This window comes from Bos indicus x Bos taurus, chromosome 16 (genome assembly GCF_003369695.1).
Source record: "Bos indicus x Bos taurus breed Angus x Brahman F1 hybrid chromosome 16, Bos_hybrid_MaternalHap_v2.0, whole genome shotgun sequence".
Classification (NCBI taxonomy): Eukaryota; Metazoa; Chordata; class Mammalia; order Artiodactyla; family Bovidae; genus Bos; species Bos indicus x Bos taurus.
In genome coordinates, this window is record NC_040091.1 from 74,960,424 (window position 1) to 74,987,039 (window position 26,616).

At 40.5% G+C, this 26,616-nt stretch overlaps 1 protein-coding gene across 1 annotated transcript in view; it reads right to left on the reverse strand.

The window, feature by feature from the left end:
- The window catches only part of LOC113906940 (membrane cofactor protein-like), a 54,259-nt gene that overhangs the window by 23,209 nt on the left and 4,434 nt on the right, over positions 1–26,616 (reverse strand). Inside the window, exons 2-4 of the mRNA XM_027565760.1 lie at positions 25,934–26,122; positions 25,495–25,597; positions 350–435 (exon numbers count right to left, since the gene is read on the reverse strand). Of these exons, the coding sequence (XP_027421561.1) occupies positions 350–435; positions 25,495–25,597; positions 25,934–26,122 (378 nt within the window). The remainder of the gene's footprint in view (positions 1–349; positions 436–25,494; positions 25,598–25,933; positions 26,123–26,616) is intronic.

Genomic DNA, 26,616 nt, shown 5'->3' on the forward strand with positions numbered 1-26,616 from the left:
TATTAATATCAATAGACATAACCCATATAAAGAAAAGCTCTTGGATGTCTACTTTAGTTTAAAAGAATAAAGGGATCCCTGCATCAAAGGGGCTTCCCTTGAGGTTCAACTGGTAAAGAATCTGCCAGCGATGCGGTAGACCTGGGTTCAATCCCTGGGTTGGGAAGATCCCTTGGAGAAGGAAAAGGCTCCCCACTCCAGTATTCTGGCCTGGAGAATCCCATCGACTGTATAGTCCTTGGGGTCGCAAAGAGTCAGACACAACTGAGCACCTTTCACTCACTCACACTCACCACATCAAAAAGTTGGAGAAATGCTGCTCTATATTCTAAAGAGAGGATGTACTTACTTTCACATATTGGGGAATCATCATTCCAGTTCACATTATTTTCAGAAATTTCACAATATAGAATTCTTGCTCCAATCAGATAAAAACTAAATGAGAAAAGAAAAGTTACTATGTTCTTTAGCAATTAGAAAATGTGGATAAAAATGAAAAAAATGTTTATAGGGTTGTCTTTCTACACTATAGTAAATTGAGGAAGACATTTCTTAAAATATCATGGATATGCTAAATCTGAAACTCAATTGAATAGAGAGTTTCTGCATGTGGACCCACTTTGGCCTACAGTAAAATGTGTAACTGTGAAGAAAGCTGAGCGCCAAAGAACTGATGCTTTTCAACTGTGGTGTTGGAGAAGACTCTTGAGAGTCCCTTGGACTGCAAGGAGATCCAACCAGTCCATTCTGAAGGAGATCAGCCCTGGGATTTCTTTGGAAGGAATAATGCTAAAGCTGAAACTCCAGTACTTTGGCCACCTCATGCGAAGAGTTGACTCGTTGGAAAAGACTCTGATGCTGGGAGGGATTGGGGGCAGGAGGAGAAGGGGACGACAGAGGATGAGATAGCTGGATGGCATCACTGACTCGATGGACGTGAGTCTGAGTGAACTCCGGGAGTTGGTGATGGACAGGTGTTGGGAAGCCCGGTACAAAATAGCCGGTTGCGGGAAGTCCTTGGGAAAATGGCGAAGGGCCAGAAATATCCCGGCTTGGTGTGCTCGGGCAGAAAAACATCTCCTGCCTTTGGTTATGCCCGGCGCCAAGATTTAATAATAAATATTAAGGATGTTGCTTGAGAAAACGGGTTATGGGATAAGCACATGGGTCACTTAGAGCGTGCTGTCCTGGAAATATTTTTACTGATTAGGTGTTAACCCCGTACGCGCTCTGCTGGCTGTATACTCTAAGCTCTATGTTCCTGCTTTTATAAAAAGGCTTGACTGCAGAAATAAACTTGTCAGTCCGTGCAAGAGACTGTCCGAGTGTCCTTTCAGGTTCGTCGTTTCCAAGTCCCAGGGAGAAAATCCCCAACAAGTGGTGCCATGAAGAGGGACTTGAGAGGAAGGCTGAACAAAGCGACGAGCCCCTGCAGAAAGAGGCAAGCAGGATGGGACAACATAGCAGTGAAATTCCTTTCATTTCTATAATGCATCATTTTTTGAAACAAAACGGTGTTAATGTTTCAAGAGATCAGTTGAACGACTGCTATCATATTTTACTGGAACAATTCATGGTTCCCAGAAGAGGGGACACACAATCTAGACATATAGAAAAGGGTTAAAAATAATGTTTTGCGAGCATATCGGCAAGGGTTACATGGTCACTCATACGGGCTATCATAGAACAAGTTGAAGGGCATAACGTTAATTTGGAAGTGAAAAACTATTCAATCTTTACATGAATATGAGCATAAGGAACAAGATATGCAAGGTGCTTTGAAATATAAGAATGTTATGCTCAATCAGACACAATCCTTAGACAAACAACTGAGACATATATACAGGATGTGTCAAAACTGAAGCCACTTAGAACGGAGGTCATTTCATTCAACGGACAGCCCAAACCTGAGGTTTCCCCTTCTGCTCTGCCTGTAACAGCAATTGCTACCTTTGCTCATACTAATCATTTCACTCCTCCTCAGGAGATGCCTGCTTGCGCTTTCCCTTTCCCAGTGCAATTTAATCAACCTGCCCAAGGCCAAAATACTTGGGCTAATCTAGATTTTGGCATGTTGTCTAGCTTTAAGAAAGCATGTATTCTGTATGGACCTACTTCTCCTTACTGTATAGAATTTCTCAGAGGATGGGCTGACCATTGGATGCCATATGATTTTTTTCAAGTAGCAAAGATGGTTTTCAATCCTCAACAATTACTTCAATGGCAAATATGGGTTAATGATGAGGCCCAACAAATGCTGATTGACCAGCAATCTCATGGTAACCCTACAAATTTAACCTACGATATACTCACTGGAACAAGAGCCATGGCCGATATGATTGCACAATTAGCTAATATTACCCCTCAGATGTTACATTTCATTAAAGAAACTGCCTGCAGGGCGTAAGCAAAGGTTGATAGCACTAACTCTGATGGTTCATTTGTTAAGATTATTCAAGGACATGAGGAGGAATATTCTCAATTTATAGGAAAATTAAAGGATGCAATTGAGAAATATATTAAGGATGTGACTTTATAAAATATTATTTTAAAACAACTTGCTTTTGAAAATGCTAATGAGGAATGTCAATCCGTGCTCAGACCAATTCGAGAGACTGGCTCTCTTATGGAATATTTGAAAGCATATAAGGACATCAGATCTATGTCCCATAGAACAAAATTGGCAGCATTGGAAACCTTTAATGTACAAAAAGCTGCTAATGCCAAATGTTTTAACTGTGGGAAGCCCAGCCATATTTAAAAACAATACACAGGCCGGAAAAAATAATACTACTTCTAATAAGAAAAGACCCCCAAAAATATGTCCAAGATGTAAAAAGGGGTTCCATTGGCTGAATGAATGTCATTCTAAATTTGATAAGGATGGAAACACTTTGAACCCCGGTTCACAACAAAAACAACAGGGAAACTGATAAAGGGGCCATCCTCTAGCCCCGCTACAAAAGGAGGACCTAGCGTTATGATGCTACAAGCAGCTACATCTAAGAGTGCTTGCATTGATATACCTAGTCCTTATGATATGGAACTAATAGAATTATATGACCCCCACAAAATTCCCACTGGATATTATGGCCCAATTCCACCCGGGACAATGAGACTGATTTTGGGACATAGTAGCTGCACAATGAGAGGTTTAATGGGATTGACTGGTGTTATGGATGAAGATTATGAAGGGGAAATACATGTTATGGTAAATGTTGTGAAAATGGGAAATGTATACTTACAAAAAGGGGAACGTTTTGCACAATTATTACTTTTGCCATATGTCAAACCAATGAAGGCATCTGATAAAGTTCAGCAGGGAGGCTTTGGCAGTACCAACCTTACTGCTGCACTATCCACCTTATTAAAGGAACATCAGAAACCCATACTTACTTTACGCATACAGGGAAAAAATTTCACAGGCATGTTAGATACCGGAGGTAACATTTCAATCATTGGAGCTGCAGAATGGCCCCTTGATTGGGGTAAGGTTGTGGCTCCTTCTAGACTATTAGGAGTGGGTGAAGCTGATGCCACACAAACTTTTGTCAGTGCATCCTATTTACAAGTGTATGGCCCTGATCAAATTGTAGCTTATCTTAAACCATATATTACTAATATCCCTATCAATTTATGGGGATGGGATTTTCTTGAGCAAACGAAAGCCACAGTTTCTTTAAATGAACCTTTTTAATGGGGGCCATTGAGTTAACACCGCTGCCTCTCGATTGGGAATCTAATACCCCAGTATGGACACCTCAATGGCCCCTAACTAAAGAAAAACTGGCAACTCTTACACAATTAGTAAATGAACAATTACAAAAAGCTCATATAGAATCTTCATTTTCCCCATGGAACGCCCCTATTTTTATAATAAAAAAGAAGTCAGGAAAATGGTGAATGTTAATAGATTTAAGAAATGTTAGTAACACCATGTCACCTATGGGGCCCTTACAACCCAGATTTCCCTCCCCTTCTATGGTACCAAAGGATGGTCTATAGTTATTATTGACTTACAAGACTGCTTTTTTACTATACCTTTGCACCCTAAATATAGAAAACATTTTGCCTTTTCAGTTCCTTCTATAAATCACATGGCTCCTGTTAAAAGATTTCAATGGAAGGTGCTACCTCAGGGAATGATGAACTCTCCTACCATTTGCCAATATCTCATATCTGTTTTATTACAACCTATTAGAGATAAATGTCCTACTGCGTTTATAATTCATTACATGGATGATATACTTCTTTCTATGAAATCTGAACTCTGTTTGCAACAGTTACAATGAAGTTACTACTACTCTTCAAAATCATGGCCTGCTTGTTGCGCCAGATAAAATTCAATGGAAAGCACCCTTTAATTATTTAGGACATGTTATGGAAGAATCTAAAATCAAACCTCAAAAAACTCAAATTTCTGTGCAATCTCTACGCATGCTGAATAATTTTCAAAAATTGCTAGGAAATATTAATTGGCTATGGCCATCTGTTGGCATCCCCACCTATGACTTACAAAATCTATTTAAAATTTTAGAGGGATCCCCTGACCCCAATAGCCCTAGGCAGTTAACAAAAGAGGCCAAAGAAGAACTGGCCTTTATGGAGAAACGCATTCAACAATCTTTTTCAACTCGGCTAGATTATGATCAACCAGTTTCTTTATATATATTCCCCACTGAACATTCGCCCACTGCAATTATAGCTCAACATAGCCCAGTAGAATGGGTATATTGAGAAAATAGGGCACTTAATTGTGTCAGGAAGAAGCCATATACAAACTTTGGATTTGATCCATATGCAATACATGTTCCCTTGACAAAAAAGGAATTGCAAATTACCTTACAGTATAACTTGACCATGCAAATGGCATTAAGTGATTTTCAAAATGTTACCTCATTTCATTTGCCGAAAGGAAAATTATGGGACTTTCTACAATGTACTAAATTCATTGTAATTAATATCATTACATCCCAACCTATTTCCAATGCACCCACCTATTTCATTGATGGCAACAAGAAAGGCATTGCAGGGATTGTGGCCCTGATATCAAAGAGAAATTACCCACTACCTATTCTTCAATACAAAGAATTAAATTGTATGCTTTATATGCTCTTTTGTCGCTTCAACCATTATCCTTCAACGTATATACTGATTCCAAATACCTTGCTTCCCTTTTTCCTGATTTTGTTACCGCCTTTTTATACAACCTAGGTGAAGAATTATATACTCTCTTTTCACAGACTCGAGCTTTAATTCGCTCACGTACGGAACCTTTCTTTATTGCACATATACGTGCTCATTCAGGTTTACCTGGCCCTCTGGTTGCAGGAAATGATGCTGTTGACAGGCTCATAGCTCCCATTTTTATGTCTGCCAATGACGAACACGCTAATCTTCATACCAGTGCTAACAGATTGCACTCTAGATACCATATTCCTCTCACTGAAGCGCGGCATATTATTAAAGCCTGTGATGTCTGCACCCCTCTGCGCTTACGAACTATGATTTCAGGAGTTAATCCCCGGGGGCAACAGCCTAACTCCCTTTGGCAATCTGATTTCATTCACTGCTCCTTAGGAAAGTTTTCTTTGCTTTTTGTCTTAGTTGATACATTTTCAGGCTTTATCTGGGCAATACCTGTCTCTTCAGAATCCAGTAAACACACCATTTCCAAACTCTTACTCATCTTCCCCATTATGGGGATTCCTTCTGTCTTGAAAACAGATAATGGACCTACATTCACCTCGCATTCGTTTCATTCATTTTTATCAGAATGGAACATAACACACATTACAGGAATACCCTATAATCCTCAGAGTCAAACCATTATTGAAAGAGCCCACCGCACCCTAAAAACTCATTTATTAAAACAGTAAGGGGGAATATAGAAGAGGAGATACACTTCTTATCCCATGAACCCTCAATTACTATTATCTTTAACTCTTTATTCCCTGAATTTTTTAAACTTAACAAAAAATAATTCTGACACTTGTGCAGAAGACAAAAACAGCAAATTAGAAATCAATACACCAATATGGTACAAGCAGTTTAATCAATGGCTGCCAGGAATCTTACGACTTCTAGACAAGGGTTATGGTCTTGTTGTTACAGATGGAGAGGAAATCTGGGTTCCCCTTCGCCATGTCCGTTACCGAGAAGGACCCCAAGACCAGACTCCCTTGGCAAATGACGAAGTTGACACGAAGGGTCTCATCAATGACCTTGGAGGAGTCAATGAGGAAACGCCATCGTCTGAACCCTTACCCGACATGGGCTCAAGTGAAAAACATGACTCGTCAGGCTGAGCAGACACTGAAGAGTACTGGAACTCCTATGACTCCAGATAAGCTGTTTCTGGCAATGTTAGCTGTTCTTTCCTGTTCCTCTGGGTAAGTGCAGAATATGCTTATTGGGCATACATACCCAACCCACCACTTCTCTCCATAGTGGATTGGGTAGATAAAGCCCCTATGATCTTTACCAATGATAGCATGCATTTTCCAAGTCCCTGGTCCATAAGGCGACCAATCCATGAAGAAGATGCAGGAAAGCCAATCAACATTTCCGTGGAATTCAAAACCTTGCCTATCTGTTTCGGATCTCATCCCCTTTGCGTGACTATCTTCCCACAGTGGTGGGCATACTCTGCCAACAATGGGACTGCTTTGCGTCTGGGAATGTTTGCTATGGCATCTTTCTTACTTAATGGCTCCAAGTGACATTATCCAGGCCAGATAGCCAACTATTCGAACATGCTTTTTCAACCAGAGGAACCTTCATGTCACACTGTATCTTGGAGAAGAAAACAGGAGATACAACCGTTACATTGGTCTGATTGTCGAGGCCAATTTGGGAAAGTTTCTATAATTCAGCAAAATCATACTAATCATACATTTAAATTTGTTGACTGGGGACCTCACGGGTTGTTTGTAAACTGTTCTGAAGAGCAAGAAGAACATCATAACTGCTCCTGGTTTAATAGATCAAGCATTGGAGGCTTTCATAAATCTAAGACAAGTTTCTGGACTGATAAGGACATATTGCTGAATTGGTATAATGGGGGCTTATCACCCCCACGGCCCAGGATTGTCGTCCCCATTGTGGGGCCAAAGCAATGGCACATTTGGAAAATTCCAGCAGCCTTAAAGCACTTCGCTAGTGTTTATGGGACTATGGGTATGTTTCGTCCTTCTAATTATACCTTCCTATACAATAGTACTGGCTATATTCAATCATTGGAGAAGGCAATGTCACCCCACTCCAGTACTCTTGCCTGGAGAATCCCATGGACAGAGGAGCCTGGTAGGCTGCAGTCCATGGGGTTGCTAGAGTCGGACACGACTGAGCGACTTCACTTTCACTTTTCACTTTCATGCATTGGAGAAGGAAATGGCAACCCACTCCAATGTTCTTGTCTGGAGAATCCCAGGGACGGGGGAGCCTGGTGGGCTGCCGTCTATGGGGTCGCACAGGGTTGGACACGACTGAAGCGACCTAGCTGCAGTAGCAGCAGCATATTCAATCATGTGTTCACCTTCCATATTTGTTTATTGTAGGGCATTTTGATATTGACTTATTGACCAAGATTGTCAATTGTACTGCATGTGCATTGTATACCTGCGTTAATCACACCATTTCATATCACAATGCTAGCATTGCACTAGTTAAACAAAGATCTGAGTTATGGCTTCCCGTAAACTTAACTGAGACTTGGACTGATTCTGTATTTCTTTCTGTATTGTTGAAAACTGGACTTAGGTGATCTAAGCGCATCATTGGGTGGATTGTTACAGGCATCTTAAGCCTTATCTCCATTGTGACTGTAGGAACTTTGTCCGGTATGGCTTTACATAATTATATACAAAATCATGATTTTATCACTGCTTGGCGCAAAGACTCATGATCTTCGGACTCGACAAACTCAAATAGATCAGCAATTACAAACACGAATTAATGAGTTACAAACTGCGGTTATCCACTCAGGAGATCAAGTGCAGCAACTGGCTTTCCAAACACGTATACGTTGTCACTGGAATTTTACTTCTTTTTGTCTGACTAACATGCCCTATAATAGCACTGAATATCCTTGGGATAAAGTTAGAGCGTATTTGCAGGATCTCACAGATAACTCAAGTTTAGACATCAATTTGTTGAAACAACAAGTTGCTGATTTTCAAGTTAAGGTACCTAAGGAATTGTACAGCACTCAATTTTATGATACTTTAACCAAAACCCTATCATCTCTAGATCCTAGAGCTTGGTTTTCAGGAAGCAACATTTTTATATATGTATTAATCACCCTGCTTTTTCTGTCATTGCTTATAGGATATAGATGTCTCTACTCGAGACTCCATGCCTCCCACAATGGAGTCCAACTAGCAGCTTCCATGCTTAAATTAAAAACAAAAGAAGGATATGTTGGGAAGCCCAGTACAAAATAGCCAGTTGGAGGAAGTCCTTGGGAAAATGGTGAAGGGCCAGAAATATCCCAGCTTGGTGTGCTCGGGCAGAAAAACATCTCCTGCCTTTGGTTATGCCCGGTGCCAAGATTTAATAATAAATACTAAGGATGTTGCTTGAGAAAATGGGTTATGGGATAAGGACATGGGTCACTTAGAGCGCACCGTCCTTGAAATATTTTTACTGATTAGGTGTTAACCCCGTACACGCTCTGCTGGCTGTATACTCTAAGCTCTTTGTTCCTACTTCTATAAAAAGGCTTGACTGCAGCAATAAACTTGTCAGTCCGAGCAAGAGACTGTCCGAGTGTCCTTCTTTCAGGTTCGTTTCTTCCAAGTCCTGGGGAGAAAATCCCCAACAACAGGGAGGCCTGGCGTGCTGCGATTCATGGGGTCACAAAGAGTCGGACACGACTGAACAACTGAACTGAGCTGAACTGAAAATGTGTAAATTACTGTCACGCTGGTCAGTGCAGCCCCTCTGCTCCCTCTGGCAAGTGTATTACACACTGACTTCTACTCTTTGCTCACACCATTTTGCTCAGTAAGGGCTGAGCAGAGAGATCAGGGCCCTAGAACTTGCCGCCTGGATTCAAGTTCCAGCTCCATGACTGCCTTGAGCTTGAGAAATCTCTTAATGCTTCCCTAATGCTTCCCTGACATAACTCATGTGATTGTTCTGAGGATTGGATGAGATAGCCTCCGGCACATAGTGAGTACGAGGCAAGTTTTAACTCTTATTGCTAGTTTTTTAGATCAGAATACACATGCACCTTATTTTATTTCTCTTAACTTTTTGAGATTTTAACAAACTGAAGGTGTGTGGCAACCCTGCATTGAGCAAATTCATTTGTGCCATTTTCCCAACAATGTTTGCTCCGTTTGTTTCTCCTGGCACAGTTTGGTAAATATCACATATTTCAAACTTTATTACTGTTATTATATTTGTTGTGGTCATCTGTGATCACTGCTATTGAATGTTACTACTATGACTTACTGCAGGCTTAGATTTGGCAATACGTTATTTTAAAGTTAATGTATGTACACTTTTCAGATATAATTCTAATCACAGTAGACTATGGTATATGTTGTTGCTGTTGTTGTAAACATATGTGAAAAATTCATTTTACTTGCTCTATTGCGGTGGTCTGGAACTGAACTTGCAACATCTCCAAGGTATGTCTTCACCTTCCTAGGATTATGGGCTTCCCTAGTGGCTCAAGGGTAAAGAATCTGCCTGCAATGCGGAAGACCCAGGTTCCATTCCTGGGTTGGGACGATCCCTTTGAGTAGGAAATGGCAACCCACTCCAGTTTTCTTGCCTAGAGAAGCCCATGGACAAAGGATCCCAGCGGGCTACTGTTTATAGGGTTGCAAAGAGTCGGACATAACTCAGTCACTTGACTTCTTAGGAGTAGCTCAGGAATACTCCTACTTGATGAAATTTTCTGTGATGATTTAAATTCACAATACACACTCTCTTCCTTCTGGAAGTTCACTGTAATGATTGTGAGTGATTCTATCTATTTGATACTTCTTCTCATTTACTACTACGCTTTGACTCCTCTTTGTGTATGCTGTATTTCTCAAGAAGGATACAACTTCTTTGGGAAAAATCTATGTAGTAAAGTTTTGGCATCCCTCAAAGTATCTAGCAGAGCCTCTCTATATAAATATTCACTGAATGTTCCATTATTTTTAATTGACCACATTAAAAAATACCCTATCTGCTTCCAGCTGACTTTTTCCACAAGGCTCACTCATTGATTTTAGATTGCAATGTGTATTTCTGGGAGGACAGCAATTTAAGAAGTATCAGGAATCTGCCTCCCCACCTTGATAACAATTGCACCGGTAGAATCTGCCTGATGTCACTATTTTGGAACTCTGCCTTCTGTTGATAGTTTACAGTTTCCGTGAAGATGGAGGCAGGCAAATTGACTTGTTTTGGTCAATCTCAACTCTTGTCTAGCACAGTGGGAGTGACCCATCCTCACCCATAGCAGCATGGCAGGGTTCTCTGCATGTGTTCCCAGAGCAGCTTACAAGTAGCTTGTGGGAGCCAAAGTGGGCAAAAAGGACCCTGCCCTCCAAATATGAGGCTCTGTGTTCTTGTCACCAATTGCTGCTTCTGATCACAGATAATCAAAGAGATGGACTTCCATTTTTGTCGCCCCTTGCCCCATTCTTGCAAGCCCCTCCTATCCTGGATGAAGTAACTTAAAGGGGCTTAAATATTTAGTGGCCTTTGTTCCCCCTTTCATTGTTTGCTTTTTCCTCTTTCAGGAGCCAGACATTCAACATCAGGACATTCAAAAGCAACTGCATGTGTAGGGGAAATAAGTAGGTGATCGTGTACGCCCAGGGAAAGGCTCAGGAAAGACCTAGATAATCTTCAGTTTATATAGCAGGCTGATATTCATCATAGAGATACAAAAAACATTAACACAAAAGAGCAACCCCCAGGTAAGAGGGGAAATCTAATTTTCAGAATTACCAAAGTATTAGATTCAAGTGTTTTTTGTTCAGTAAGAAAATCACAATGCATACAAAGAAACAAGAGTACAAGCCTTTCAAAGGAAGAAATAAATAAAAAGAAATTGTCTTTGAAAAAGTACTGATGGAGAGAGGAGCCAAGATGGCGGAGGAGTAGGACGGGGAGAACACTTTCTCCCCCACAAATTCATCAAAAGAGCATTTAAACGTTGAGTAAATTCCACAAAACAACTTCTGAATGCTGGCAGAGGACATCAGGCACCCAGAAAAGCAACCCAACTCTTCGAAAGGAGGTAGGAAAAAATATAAAAGACAAAAAAAGAGACAAAAGAGGGAGGGATGGAGTTCCGTCCCGGAAAGGGAGTCTTAAAAACAGAGAAGTTTCCAAACACCAGGAAACCTTCTCACTGCCGAATCTGTGCCGAGCTTTGGAAGCACAGAGGGCAACATAACAGGGAGAAAAAATAAATAAACAATTAAAACTCGCAGATTGCGAGCCCAAGGTAACTCCCCCAGTGGAGAAGCAGTGCAGACGCCTGCACACGCCATTAGCAAGCGGGGGCTGGGCAGGGAGGCGCGGCGCGGGCTGCATCGCTTAGAGTAGGAGTCTGGCCTGAATACCCTGAGCACTATCTCAGCGAAATAATTTGGGCTAGCAAACCAGACTGCGGGATATCTACCACGCGAAAAGCCAGCCCCAACCTAAGACACCGCCAGGCCTGCACACGGAACAAAGGACTGAACAGAGATAGCCGGCTGCAGACCTTCCCCCTCCGGTGACAGGCAGCCAGAGCCGGAAGGGAGCAATCGCAGCCCCAGACAGACATTATCTATAAAACTGTAAGCAGGCTTCTTTGCTAACTAAAACTTCTTGCGGGTCTGGACGGTCAACATCTGCCTGAGAAGGTGCGCCGGTTTTACACCCAGATAACCGAGTGGCGGGGAGGCGATAAGTCGCAGCATTGGCGCTCGCCAAACACCTCATCACCTGAGCTGCTCGGACCTGGGAAGAGCACAAAACGCAGGCCCAACTGAGTCTGCGCCTCTGAGGACTACCCGAGTGCCTGAACCTGAGCGGCTTGGACCTGGGAGGTGCATGCAGCCCTGGGCCGGCCTCGGATTGTTCCCGGCGGAACAACCTAGAGCCCGAGCAGTGTGGGCAGGGAGGCTACACGCACCGTGAGCGGGGGCAGACCCAGGGTGGCTGAGGCACTGCGAGCCCACGCCAGTGTTATTTGTTTGCAGCATCCCTCCCTCCCTCCCCACAGAGCGACTGAACAAGTAAGCCTTAAAAAAAAAAAAAAAAAAGTGTCCTCCACTGTGCCCTTTGTGTCAGGGCGGAAACCAGACACTGAAGAGACCAGCAAACAGAAGAAGTTATAACAGAAGGAAACACCTTGGAAGCTACAGGCAATAGATTAAACCCTGTGGTTACTACAGACTACATAGGAAGGGGCCTATAGATCTTGAGAAATATAAGTCAGACCAAGGAACTAGCCAAAAATGAACTGAACATGCAATACTCACAACAAAACCAAAGAAAGTCCTAGATATATTTTTACTATTTTTACGATCATTCTTTCTTTTTTTTTTTAATTTTTTAAAAAAAAATTTTAAGTCCTCTATTGTTCTTTTAATTTTCACTTTTATAACATATTACTTTGCAAAAAAAAAAAAAAAAGAGCCTATTTTTTTCTTCTTCAGCAAACTTCATATATATATATTTTATAATTTTTGACCTTGTTTTTTTTTTTTTTTTTTCTTCTTTTCTTTAACATTGTATTTTTGAAATTCCAAAGTCTACTCTAGATTTTTAATTGTAGCTTTTTGGTATATGTTATCAATTTTGTACCTATAGTTCTTTTTATAATTTCTGTGACTTTTTTTTTTCTTTTCTCTGTTTCTTTCTCTTCTCCTTTTATATAACACTGTATATCTGAAATTCCAAACTCTACTCTAGATTTTTAATTTATGCTTTTTGGTATTTGATATCAATTTTGTACCTGTATTTTCTTTATAATTTTTGCGACATTGTTTTTTTTGTTTGTTTGTTTTCTCTCTTTATTTTTCTTCTTCTTTTTTTTTAACATTGTATTTTTGAAATTCCAAACTCTACTCTAGATTTTTAATTTTTGCTTTTTGGTATTAGTTATCAAATTTGTACCTGTATTTTCTTTATAATTTTCGCGACCTTGTTTGTTTTTGTTTGTTCGCTTTTTCTCTCTTTCTTTTCCTTCTTCTTTTCTTTAACATCGTATTTTTGGAATTCCAGACTCTACTCTAGATCTTTAATTTTTGCTTTTATGTATTTGTTACCAATTTTGTACCTTTAAGAACCCAATCTTCAGGACCCATTTTTCACTAGGGAGCAAGATTACTGGCTTGACTGCTCTCTCTCCCTTTGGACTCCTTTTTCTCCACCAGGTCTCCTGTGTCTCCTCCCTAACCCCTCTCTACTCTACCCAACTCTGTGAATTTCTGTGTGTTCCAGATGGTGGAGAACACTTAGGGAACTGATTACTGGCTGGATCTGTCTCCCTCCTTTTCAATCCCCCCTTTTATCCTTCTGGCCACCTCTGTCACCTTCCTCCTTCTTCTCTTCTCTGTATAACTCCGTGAACATCTCTGAATGGTCCAGTTGTGGAGTGCACATAAGGAAGTGACTACTGGCTAGCCCACTCTCTCCACTATTGATTCCATCTCATCTCATTTGGGTCACCTCTAACTCCCTCCTCCCTCTTCTCTTCTCCATGTAATGCTGTGAACCTCTCTGAGTGACCCTCACAGTAGAGAAACTTTTCATCTTTAACGTAGATGTTTTATCAATGGTGCTGTATAGAAGGAGAAGTTTTGAAACTACTGTAAAAATAAGACCGATAACTGGAAGCAGGAGGCTTAAGTCCAAACCCTGACTCCAGGGAACTCCTGACTCCAAGGAACATTAATTGACAGGAGCTCATCAAACGCCTCCATACCTACACTGAAACCAAGCACCACACAAGGGCCAACAAGTTCCAGGGCAAGACACACCAAGCAAATTCTCCAGCAACAAAGGAGCACAGCCCTGAGCTTCAAGATACAGGCTGCCCAAAGTCACCCCAAAACCATAGACATCTCATAACTCATTACTGGACATTTCATTGCACTCCAGAGAGAAGAAATACAGCTCCACCCACCAGAACACTGACACAAGCTTCCCTAACCAGGAAACCTTGACAAGCCACCTGTACAAACCCACACACAGCGAGGAAACGCCACAATAAAGAGAACTCCACAAACTGCCAGAATACAGAAAGGACACCCTAAACTCAGCAATTTAAACAAGATGAAGAGACAGAGGAATACCCAGCAGATAAAGGAACAGGATAAATGCCCACCAAACCAAACAAAAGAGGAAGAGATAGGGAATCTACCTGATAAAGAATTCCGAATAATGATAGTGAAATTGATCCAAAATCTTGAAATCAAAATGGAATCACAGATAAATAGCCTGGAGACAAGGATTGAGAAGATGCAAGAAAGGTTTAACAAGGACCTAGAAGAAATAAAAAAGAATCAATATATAATGAATAATGCAATAAATGAAATTAAAAACACTCTGGAGGCAACAAATAGTAGAATAACAGAGGCAGAAGATAGGATTAGTGAATTAGAAGATAGAATGGTAGAAATAAATGAATCAGAGAGGATAAAAGAAAAACGAATTAAAAGAAATGAGGACAATCTCAGAGACCTCCAGAACAATATTAAACACTACAACATTTGAATCATAGGGGTTCCAGAAGAAGAAGACAAAAAGAAAGACCATGAGAAAATACTTGAGGAGATAATAGTTGAAAACTTCCCTAAAATGGGGAAGGAAATAATCACCCAAGTCCAAGAAACCCAGAGAGTCCCAAACAGGATAAACCCAAGGTGAAACACCCCAAGACACATATTAATCAAATGAACAAAGATCAAACACAAAGAACAAATATTAAAAGCAGCAAGGGAAAAACAACAAATAACACACAAGGGAATTCCCATAAGGATAACAGCTGATCTTTCAATAGAAACTCTTCAAGCCAGGAGGGAATGGCAAGACATACTTAAAATGATGAAAGAAAATAACCTACAGCCCAGATTATTGTACCCAGCAAGGATCTCATTCAAGTATGAAGGAGAAATCAAAAGCTTTTCAGACAAGCAAAAGCTGAGAGAATTCTGCACCACCAAACCAGCTCTCCAACAAATACTAAAGGATATTCTCTAGACAGGAAACACAAAAACGGTGTATAAACTCGAACCCAAAACAATAAAGTAAATGGCAACGGGAACATACTTATCAGTAATTACCTTAAATGTAAATGGGTTGAATGCCCCAACCAAAAGACAAAGACTGGCTGAATGGATACAAAAACAAGACCCCTACATATGTTGTCTACAAGAGACCCACCTCAAAACAGGGGACACATACAGACTGAAAGTGAAGGGCTGGAAAAAGATTTTCCATGCAAATAGGGACCAAAAGAAAGCAGGAGTAGCAATACTCATATCAGATAAAATAGACTTTAAAACAAAGGCTGTGAAAAGAGACAAAGAAGGTCACTACATAATGATCAAAGGATCAATCCAAGAAGAAGATATAACAATTATAAATATATATGCACCCAACACGGGAGCACTGCAGTATGTAAGACAAATGCTAACAAGTATGAAAGGAGAAATTAACAATAACACAATAATAGTGGGAGACTTTAATACCCCACTCACACCTATGGATAGATCAACTAAACAGAAAATTAACAAGGAAACACAAACTTTAAACGATACAATAGACCAGTTAGACCTAATTGATACCTATAGGACATTTCATCCCAAAACAAGGAATTTCACCTTTTTCTCAAGCACACATGGAACCTTCTCCAGGATAGATCACATCCTGGGCCATAAAGCTAGCCTTGGTAAATTCAAAAAAATAGAAATCATTCCAAGCATCTTTTCTGACCACAATGCAGTAAGATTAGATCTCAATTACAGGAGAAAAACTATTAAAAATTCCAACATATGGAGGCTGAACAACACACTGCTGAATAACCAACAAATCACAGAAGAAATCAAAAAAGAAATCAAAATTTGCATAGAAACAAATGAAAATGAAAACACAACAACCCACCCGTGGGACACGGTGAAAGCAGTCCTAAGGGGAAAGTTCATAGCAATACAGGCACACCTCAAGAAACAAGAAAAAGTCAAATAAATAACCTAACTCTACACCTAAAGCAACTAGAAAAGGAAGAAATGAAGAACCCCAGGGTTAGTAGAAGGAAAGAAATTTTAAAAATTAAAGCAGAAGTAAATGCAAAAGAAACAAAAGAGACCAGAGCAAAAATCAACAAAACCAAAAGCTGGTTCTTTGAAAGGATAAATAAAATTGACAAACCATTAGCCAGACTCATCAAGAAACAAAGGGAGAAAAATCAAATCAATAAAATTAGAAACGAAAATGGAGAGATCACAACAGACAACACAGAAATACAAAGGATCATAAGAGACTACTATCAACAATTACATGCCAATAAAATGGACAACGTGGAAGAAATGGACAAATTCTTAGAAAAGTACAACTTTCCAAAACTGGACCAGGAAGAAATAGAAAATCTTAACAGACCCATCACAAGCATGGAAATTGAAACTGTAATCAAAAATCTTCCAGCAAACAAAAGCCCAGGTCCAGATGGCTTCACAGCTGAATTCTACCAAAAATTTGGAGAAGAGCTAACACCTATCCTGCTCAAACTCTTCCAAAAAATTGCAGAGGAAGGTAAACTTCCAAACTCATTCTATGAGGCCACCATCACCCTAATACCAAAACCTGACAAAGACCCCACAAAAAAAGAAAACTACAGGCCAATATCACTGATGAACATAGATGCAAAAATCCTTAACAAAATTCTAGCAATCAGAATCCAACAACACATTAAAAAGATCATACACCATGACCAAGTGGGCTTTATCCCAGGGATGCAAGGATTCTTCAATATCCGCAAATCAATCAATGTAATACACCACATTAACAAATTGAAAAATAAAAACCATATGATTATCTCAATAGATGCAGAGAAAGCCTTTGACAAAATTCAACATCCATTTATGATAAAAACTCTCCAGAAAGCAGGAATAGAAGGAACATACCTCAACATAATAAAAGCTATATATGACAAACCCACAGCAAACATTATCCTCAATGGTGAAAAATTGAAAGTATTTCCTCTAAAGTCAGGAACAAGACAAGGGTGCCCACTTTCACCATTACTATTCAACATAGTTTTGGAAGTCTTGGCCACAGCAATCAGAGCAGAAAAAGAAATAAAAGGAATCCAAATTGGAAAAGAAGAAGTAAAACTCTCACTGTTTGCAGATGACATGATCCTCTACATAGAAAACCCTAAAGACTCCACCAGAAAATTACTAGAAATAATCAATGACTATAGTAAAGTTGCAGGATATAAAATCAACACACAGAAATCCCTTGCATTCCTATACACTAATAATGAGAAAACAGAAAGAGAAATTAAAGAAACAATTCCATTCACCATTGCAACGGAAAGAATAAAATACTTAGGAATATATCTACCTAAAGAAACTAAAGACCTATATATAGAAAACTATAAAACACTGGTGAAAGAAATCAAAGAGGACACTAATAGATGGAGAAATATACCATGTTCATGGATTGGAAGACTCAATATAGTGAAAATGAGTATACTACCCAAAGCAATTTATAGATTCAATGCAATCCCTATCAAGCTACCAACAGTATTCTTCACAGAGCTAGAACAAATAATTTCACAATTTGTATGGAAATACAAAAAACCTCAAATAGCCAAAGCGATCTTGAGAAAGAAGAATGGAACTGGAGGAATCAACCTACCTGACTTCAGGCTCTACTACAAAGCCACAGTTATCAAGACAGTATGATACTGGCACAAAGACAAAAATATAGATCAATGGAACAAAATAGAAAGCCCAGAGATAAATCCACACACATATGGACACCTTATCTTTGACAAAGGAGGCAAGAATATACAATGGATTAAAGACAATCTCTTTAACAAGTGGTGCTGGGAAATCTGGTCAACCACTTGTAAAAGAATGAAACTAGAACACTTTCTAACACCATACACAAAAATAAACTCAAAATGGATTAAAGATCTAAACGTAAGACCAGAAACTATAAAACTCCTAGAGGAGAACATAGGCAAAACACTCTCTGACATACATCACAGCAGGATCCTCTATGACCCATCTCCCAGAATATTGGAAATAAAAGCAAAAATAAACAAATGGGACCTGATTAACCTTAAAAGCTTCTGCACATCAAAGGAAACTATTAGTAAGGTGAAAAGACAGCCTTCAGAATGGGAGAAAATAATAGCAAATGAAGCAACTGACAAACAACTAATCTCAAAAATATACAAGCAACTCCTGCAGCTCAACTCCAGAAAAATAAATGACCCAATCAAAAAATGGGCCAAAGAACTAAATAGACATTTCTCCAAAGAAGACATACAGAGGGCTAACAAACACATGAAAAGATGCTCAACATCACTCATTATCAGAGAAATGCAAATCAAAACCACTATGAGGTACCATTTCACACCAGTCAGAATGGCTGCGATCCAAAAGTCTACAAGCAATAAATGCTGGAGAGGATGTGGAGAAAAGGGAACCCTCTTATACTGTTGATGGGAATGCAAACTAGTCCAGCCACTCTGGAGAACAGTGTGGAGATTCCTTAAAAAACTGGAAATAGAACTGCCTTATGATCCAGCAATCCCACTGCTGGGCATACACACTGAGGAAACCAGAAGGGAAAGAGACACATGTACCCCAGTGTTCATCGCAGCACTGTTTATAATAGCCAGGACATGGAAGCAACCTAGATGTCCATCAGCAGATGAATGGATAAGAAAGCTATGGTACATATACACAATGGAGTATTAGCCATTAAAAAGAATACATTTGAATCAGTTCTAATGAGGTGGGTGAAACTGGAGCCTATTATACAGAGTGAAGTAAGCCAGAAGGAAAAACACCAATACAGTATACTAACGCATATATATGGAATTTAGAAAGATGGTAACAATAACCCTGTGTACGAGACAGCAAAAGAGACACTGATGTATAGAACAGTCTTATGGACTCTGTGGGAGAGGGAGAGGGTGGGAAGATTTGGGAGAATGGCATTGAAACATGTAAAATATCATGTAAGAAACGAGTGGCCAGTCCAGGTTCGATGCACGATACTGATGCTTGGGGCTAGTGCACTGGGACGACCCAGAGGGATGGTATGGGGAGGAAGGAGGGAGGAGGGTTCAGGATGGGGAACACATGTATACCTGTGGTGGAATCATTTTGATATTTGGCAAAACTAATACAATTATGTAAAGTTTAAAAATAAAATAAAATTTAAAAAAAAAGAACTGATGGCAGATGAACTAGACAAAGACTTTAAAATAACTGTCTTATGAAGGCATTTGCAGTGGTAAATCAATTAATGCCAGTTCTGCTGTCTGATTTTTCTTCAATGAGGGGGCTAAGTGGAAGACATAGAGCTGCAGATCTTTATGAACGCCCTGCAAGTAACAACATCACTCTCAGGGTCAAGTTCAATGTCACCATTGAGAATATCAAAGCTAAAACCCAAGAAAAGGGAGACGTCCTGTTTGCCTAACAGTTTTGAATTTTGGGGGCATATAGCTGGAGGTTGACCACACACTCTCAGACCACAAATTCAAGAAAGGAGTCAACTCACACTTCGCGCTTTGCCTGTGGGGTGGCATCACTAAGCCTTCCTTCCACAAGTTTGCCCCCAAACACACTGTTAGTAAACCATCTCTCACAAGTATTTGCTCACTTCCATCTCAATGCTGCCAACTGCCACAAGAAGAAATGTGTCCACACCAACAACCTGTGCCTCCAGAAGAACATTAAATGATTCCCATACCTTGGTGCCTCTTTGCCAGCAGGGAGGTCTCTTGCCAAAACCCCAAGGTCCTGAGCCCCCAATAAAATTTGATGGAAAAAAATGACTGCCTTAATGATGCTTAAAAAACTAAAGGAAGAAATCTAGAAAATCAAGAAAAGCCATGTAAAACATGGAAATCTCAAACAGGAGACAGAAAAACTAGAAAGAAGCCAAAAGGAAATTCTGGAGTTGAAAAGTTGTTCCATCGCTAAGTCATGTCCTACTCTTTGCGACCCGCATGGACTGCAGCATGTCAGGCTCCCCTCTTCTTTACTCTCTCCTGGAGTTTGCTCAAATTCATGTCCACTGAGTCAGTGATGCCATCCAACCCTCTCATCCCCTGCCGCTCCCTTCTCGTCTTGCCTTCAACTTTTCCCAGCAGCCCTACATTCATTGCTGTGTAAAGTAGAGATGATACAGTAGCTAACTATATGCCCTTCAGGAGACTAAAGGGATTAAGAACATAGGGATAAACAAACACAATGGACTATAGCTCAGCCATAAAAACAGGGAAATCTTGCCATTAGCAACAACATGGGATGGGCCTAGAGAATATTATGCCAAGTGAAAAAATGAAACATTAATATTGCATGATTTCATCTATAAGTGCAATTAAACACAAAGCAAACGAGAAACAACAAAACACAAACATACTCCAGCCACAGAGAACAAAAAAGTGGTTGCCGGAGGGAGGGAGTGGAGGGAGAAATGAATTAGGTGAGTGAGATTAGGAGGCACAAATTTCCAGTTATGAAAGAAAGAGGTTATGAGGATGAAAGTAGGAAACCAGTAATAACTGTGCAATAACCTCGTATGCTGACAGATGATAACTAGACATCATGGTAATCACTTTTAAACATACAGAAATATCAATCCCTATGTGATGTACTTGGAGAAGGTGATGGCACCCCACTCCAGTACTCTTACCTGGAAAACCCCATGGATGGAGGAGCCTGGTGGGCTGCAGTCCATGGGGTCGCAAAGAGTCAGACACGACTGAGCGACTTCACTTTCACTTTTCACTTTCATGCATTGGAGAAGGAAATCGCAACCCACTCCAGTGTTCTTGCCTGGAGAATCCCAGGGACGGGGAAGCCTGGTGGGCTGCCATCTATGGGGTCTCACAGAGTCAGATACGACTAAAGTGACTTAGCAGCAGCAGCATGTGATGTACCTGAAGTAATTTAGTTTGTAGGTAAATTATTCTTCAATTAAAGTAAGAAACCTAATGTTACAACTTAAGGAATTAGTGAAAGAAGATAACCCAAAACTACCAGAAGGAAGTAAATAATAAAGATTAAAGCAGTAAAATAGAGAAGAGAACGTCAGTGAAATCAAAAGTTGGTTTTCCAAAAGAGCAAAAACACTGACAAACCCTTAGCTAGATGGACTAAGAAAAAAAGAAAAATCTAAATTACCCAAATCAGAAATTAAATGGGGATATTATCACTTAGTTCTACAGAATTAAAAATATGAGACCTCTATGAATAATTTTATGCCAACAAATGATAGCCTAGACACAATGAACAAATCCAGGTAAACACAGTATCTACCATGACTTCATTAAAAAATTACAAAATTTGAATTAAATATGACAAGTGAGTAGATTGAATCAGTAACCAAAAATCTTCCATTAAAAAAAAAAAGTCCTGGATCTGATGCTTTTCAACTCTTTAATTCTGCCAAATGTTTAAAAGAGAAGTTATACCAATCGTTCTACAAGAGGGGGATTTCACGATGGCTGAGAAGTAAAACATAGAGACCATCTTCCTCCCCACAAATACACCAAAATAAATCTGCATGTGGAGCAACTCCTATAGAATACTGAAATGCTGGAAGAGACCCCAGACTTCCAAAAAGGCAAGCTAATTTTCATGTAACGGGGTAGGGCAAAAGAAATTTAAAAAGGAGACAAGGGTATGAGGACATGACCTGTGCCTCTGGGAAGGAGCCATGAAGGAGGGAACGTTTCCACACACTAGGAAATCCCCTAATGGGCGGGGATAGGGGTGAGCTTCAGAACCTCAGAGGGAGCACCTGCAAACAAGTGCTTGGAAAAAGAAGTGGAAAGAATTCACCACAGACCTCAGTGCTGACAGCACTTCCCAGTCTGAGACATTTGTTTGCGTGCCTGCTGTGGTGAGATGGTGGCTGGGTGTTGAGGCTTGGGCTTTGGAGATCGGGCCATAGGGAGAGGACTGGGGTTGAGGGCCGTGATGAAAGTCTGTGCAGCACAGACGAGGGATTCCAGGGAAAAGTCTGTGCCAGCCAGAGGGTTAAGAGATCACTGCTGTGGGGACCTTCCAACTCTGTGCGCTTGCAGACAGCAGGACACTGCCTCCGTGAATGCCAGAGGTGAGATGGGCTGCGGTCTGTTGTCCCAGAGGTGGACAAGGAGGCTGGCTGCCACCAAAGCATGTGCCAGAGATGGGGGGCAGAGTGCCACGGCAGACCCCTGCCCCAGAGGTTGGCATGACGTCCACTGCAGCCTCCACCAAGCTGTCAGCAGGCAAAAGTCACTGCCCGTACCTGTGCGGCTTGGCGCTGCCAAGGGACCCTCGACCTGGGGCCAGTTCCCCTGGGGGAGCAGACGACCTGCCTGAGGCTGTAGGAACTTCCTACAGGTCTCTGCTGCCACAGGTTTTCCTTGCACATCCCAACTGTGTCTGCCATATCGCTCCCTCTGCCCAGACTGACTTAGCAAGTGAGCCCCAATAAGCCGCAGCTTTTGCCTCCATTGCCTGGGCGGGGAACACACACCAGACGACGGTCTATAAAAAGAGAGGGCCAAAACCAAAACTGAGCACCAGGGGCTCAGAGGAAGGGAATTCGCTTGTGTAGCCCCAGCAGCAGCCTACTAAATCCCCACAATTAGCTTAAGGCTGTGGGCTTTGAGGGCAACTGTAGACTTTGTAAGCAAGTAAAAGCTGGAGTAAAACCAGATCTGAACCTGAGTTGACCCCACAGGGCCCACAGCAGGTGCCAGAGGCCTTCCTAGAATTTTTGGAGAACTTCCTGAGTAGGAAGACATGCTGGAGCTCTCTGTGTGACATGGACACAGACAGGAAAATATTCTTACTACCAATCTTTCTCTAAATATCTTCTCTTTCTTCTTTTTTCTATTGTTTTATTGTTCTTTACTACTGCTTTTATTTTTCCTTTACTTAATGCTTTTTGCTTTTAAATAAATGTTTTAAAATGTTTTTCCCATTTTCACAGTACTTTCTCATTATCTTACCGTTTTCCCCATGTTTTTGATGTTGTATTTTTGCTAGTCTAGTTTCTACTCTTTGTTTTCATTTATGGGTTTGTTTATGGTTTAATTGCTCTTTTCATGTTTTTATTCACATTTTCATTCTTTAAAAATTTTTTTTTAGTTTGTTTGATAGTATGTTATTACACGTTAAGTGCTGCTTTTAATATTTGTCTTGGGCCTTTGTCCATTATTTGTTTGTTTGAATTTTTCTTTTTTTCTGTCTTTTTTTTTCCTCTTTCTCTTCTGTGCTGTATGGCTTGTGGAATCTTGGTGCTCCAGCAATGGGGTTAGGCCTGAAACTCTGAGATAGGAGACCTGATCCATGATGTTAGACCACCAGAGAACTTACAACCTCATGGAATATTAATTGGCAAGAACTCTCCAAAAGGCCTCCATCTCAACCATAAGACCTGGACTGACACAAAGGCCAGCAAGTTCCAGTGCTGGACACTTCATGCCAAACAATTAGCAAAACAGGAATAGAACCCTACCTATTAGCAGACAGTCTGCTCAAAGCCATACCAAGTTCACAGACATCTCAAAATACACTACTGGAAGTATAGCACTGCCCTTTAGAGACAAGATCCACCTCCAACCACCAGAACAGGCACTGGCACTGCCTACCAGGAAAGCAACCCCACCCGTGGGAGACAGACACCACAAGTAGGAGGAACTACATCCTTGCAGCCTGTGAAAAGTAGACCCAAGCCCAGTAAATGAAACAAACTAAAAAGACAAAGAAACATGTAGCGCATGGAAGAGTCTGGTAAGAACTCACAAGACCAAACAAATGAAGAGAAAACACACAGTCTACCTGAAAACATTTAGAGTAATGATAGTAAAGATGACCCCAAATCTCAGAAATAAAATGGAGGCATAGATAGATATGATGGAGGCATGGATAGAGAAGATACAAGAAATGTTCAATACGGACTTGGAAGAAATGAAGAACTGTCAATCAGCAATGAGCAAGGCAATAACTGAAACAGAGTACACTAGAGGGAGCCAAGAGCAAAATAACTGAGGCAAAAGGACGGTAAGTGAGCAGGAAGATAGAATGGAGAAATAACTGAAGCAGAGAATAAAGAAGAATGAAAATAAGACAGGACGGTCTCAGAGTCCTCTGGGAAAACATTATGCAAACCAACATTCAAATTACAGAGGTCCCAGGAGAGAGTGAGAAAAAGAAAATTATGAGAAAATATTTGAGGAGATCACAATTAAAACCTACCTGACCTGCCTCTTGAGAAACCTGTATGCAGGTCAGGAAGCAACAGTTAGAACCGGACATGGAACAACAGACTAGTTCCAAATAGGAAAAGGAGTACGTCAAGGCTGTATATTGTCACCCTGCTTATTTAACTTATATGCAGAGTACATCATGAGAAACACTGGGCTGGAAGAACCACAAGCTGGAATCAAAATTGCTGGGAGAAGTATCAATAACCTCAGGTATGCAGATGATACCACCCTTATGGCAGAAAGTGAAGAAGAACTAAAAAGCCTCTTGATGAAAGTGAAAGAGAAGAGTGAAAAAGTTGGCTTAAAGCTCAACATTCAGAAAACTAAGATCATGGCATCTGGTCCCATCACTTCATGGCAAATAGATGGGGAAACAGTGGAAACAGTGGCTGACTTTATTTTTCTGGGCTCCAAAATCACTGCAGATGGTGATTGCAGCCATGAAATTAAAAGACACTTACTCCTTGGAAGGAAAGTTATGACCAACCTAGACAGCATATTAAAAAGCAGAGACACTACTTTGCCAACAAAGGTCTGTCTAGTCAAGGCTATGGTTTTTCCAGTAGAAATGTATGGATGTGAGAGTTGGACTATAAAGAAAGCTGAGCATAGAAGAATTGATGCTTTTGAACTGTGATGTTGGAGAAGACTCTTGAGAGTTCCTTGGACTGTGAGGAGATCCAACCAGTCCATCCTAAAGGAGATCAGTCCTGGGTGTTCATTGGAAGGACTGATGTTGAAGCTGAAACTCCAGTACTTTCACCACCTGATGCGAAGAGTTGACTCATTTGAAAAGACCCTGATGATGGGAAAGATTGAGGGCAGGAGGAGAAGGGGACGACAGAGGATGAAATGGTTGGATGGCATCATCCACTCGATGGACATGGGTTTGGGTGAACTCCAGGAGTTGGTGATGGACAGGGAGGCCTGGCGAGTGCAGTTCATGGGGTTGCAAAGAGTCGGACACAACTGAATGACTGAACTGAACTGAACTGAACCTTATTTTCTTTAAGTAGCATCTTACTTACCCCTGATTACAAACAAAGTGAGCCTGTGAACCAAACAGAACACTTCCATTGACGAAGTAAACTTGACCATTCACTGGATCACCCAGATTAGGACATGATTTTCCTAAGAGAAAATATTCAAATTTGTTGGTTTACAGCAATTTCAAAAATAGATTTAAATCAAATTCAAAATTCTACAATTCTTGTTTGAATCCATGGGGATCTTATTATTTTATTTAATTATTATTTTCTTTCCATATTATATGGTGAAACATGATTCGTATCTACCCAGGTAACCAATTGCCAAGAAGATTATTCTTTTGGGATTTTTTAAGCCTGAAAAAATGCATTGCCATCTAAAACTTATATTCACATGAGAAAACCATTATTGCAGTAGATGAATATGTGCACTAAAATGTGTGAAACTCTGCAGAGCAATAATAAAAAAAAGTTTACTCACTTGTACAGGCCTCCTCAAGAGCTGACCATGTATTGTCATCCTCACAAACAGCAGATCTGGGACGAAGAGGAATTATGGGCTTGAAACCTAGGCGACAGTCATATTGTACACGTTCCCCAGGACCATACCTGGGTTTAGGCGCACCCCGGAGCCGCATAGTTTCAAACCTTGGTGGATCACCACAGGCATCTAGGAATAAAGAGAATAAGAACATGAAAATAAAGTAGTTTATTTCATCAGGCAGGGACTGTGGCCTGGCATCAGATCAGGTAGGTAGTACAGAATAAATAGAAAGATTCTTGGCAAGGTTTTAAATGACTATTATTGCTTTTACCCAAGTGATAATTGTCACAAAGGATGTGTCTTCTTATTTTAAATGATAATCTATGAGCTTTCGGTTTGTTGAGGATTAAGGTAAAGTTTCATTCAACACTAAATTGAAGAGATAGCATCAATGTTTTTGGTTTTAAAATATGTTTATAGGTATGTGTCCTTCCCCACTTCTTTCTAAACTCATTATTTTGACATTCACCTCTCCTCTAAGAGGTCTTCCATAGTCTATAGCACTCTGCTCAGATTCTGCTTCCATAGTTTGAAAGACAAACATATGATCACCTATCCCTTTGGGCTCAGTTTCCTCTCGGAAGGCAAGGTCCTAGAGGGCAGAGAGCATATACCTTCTT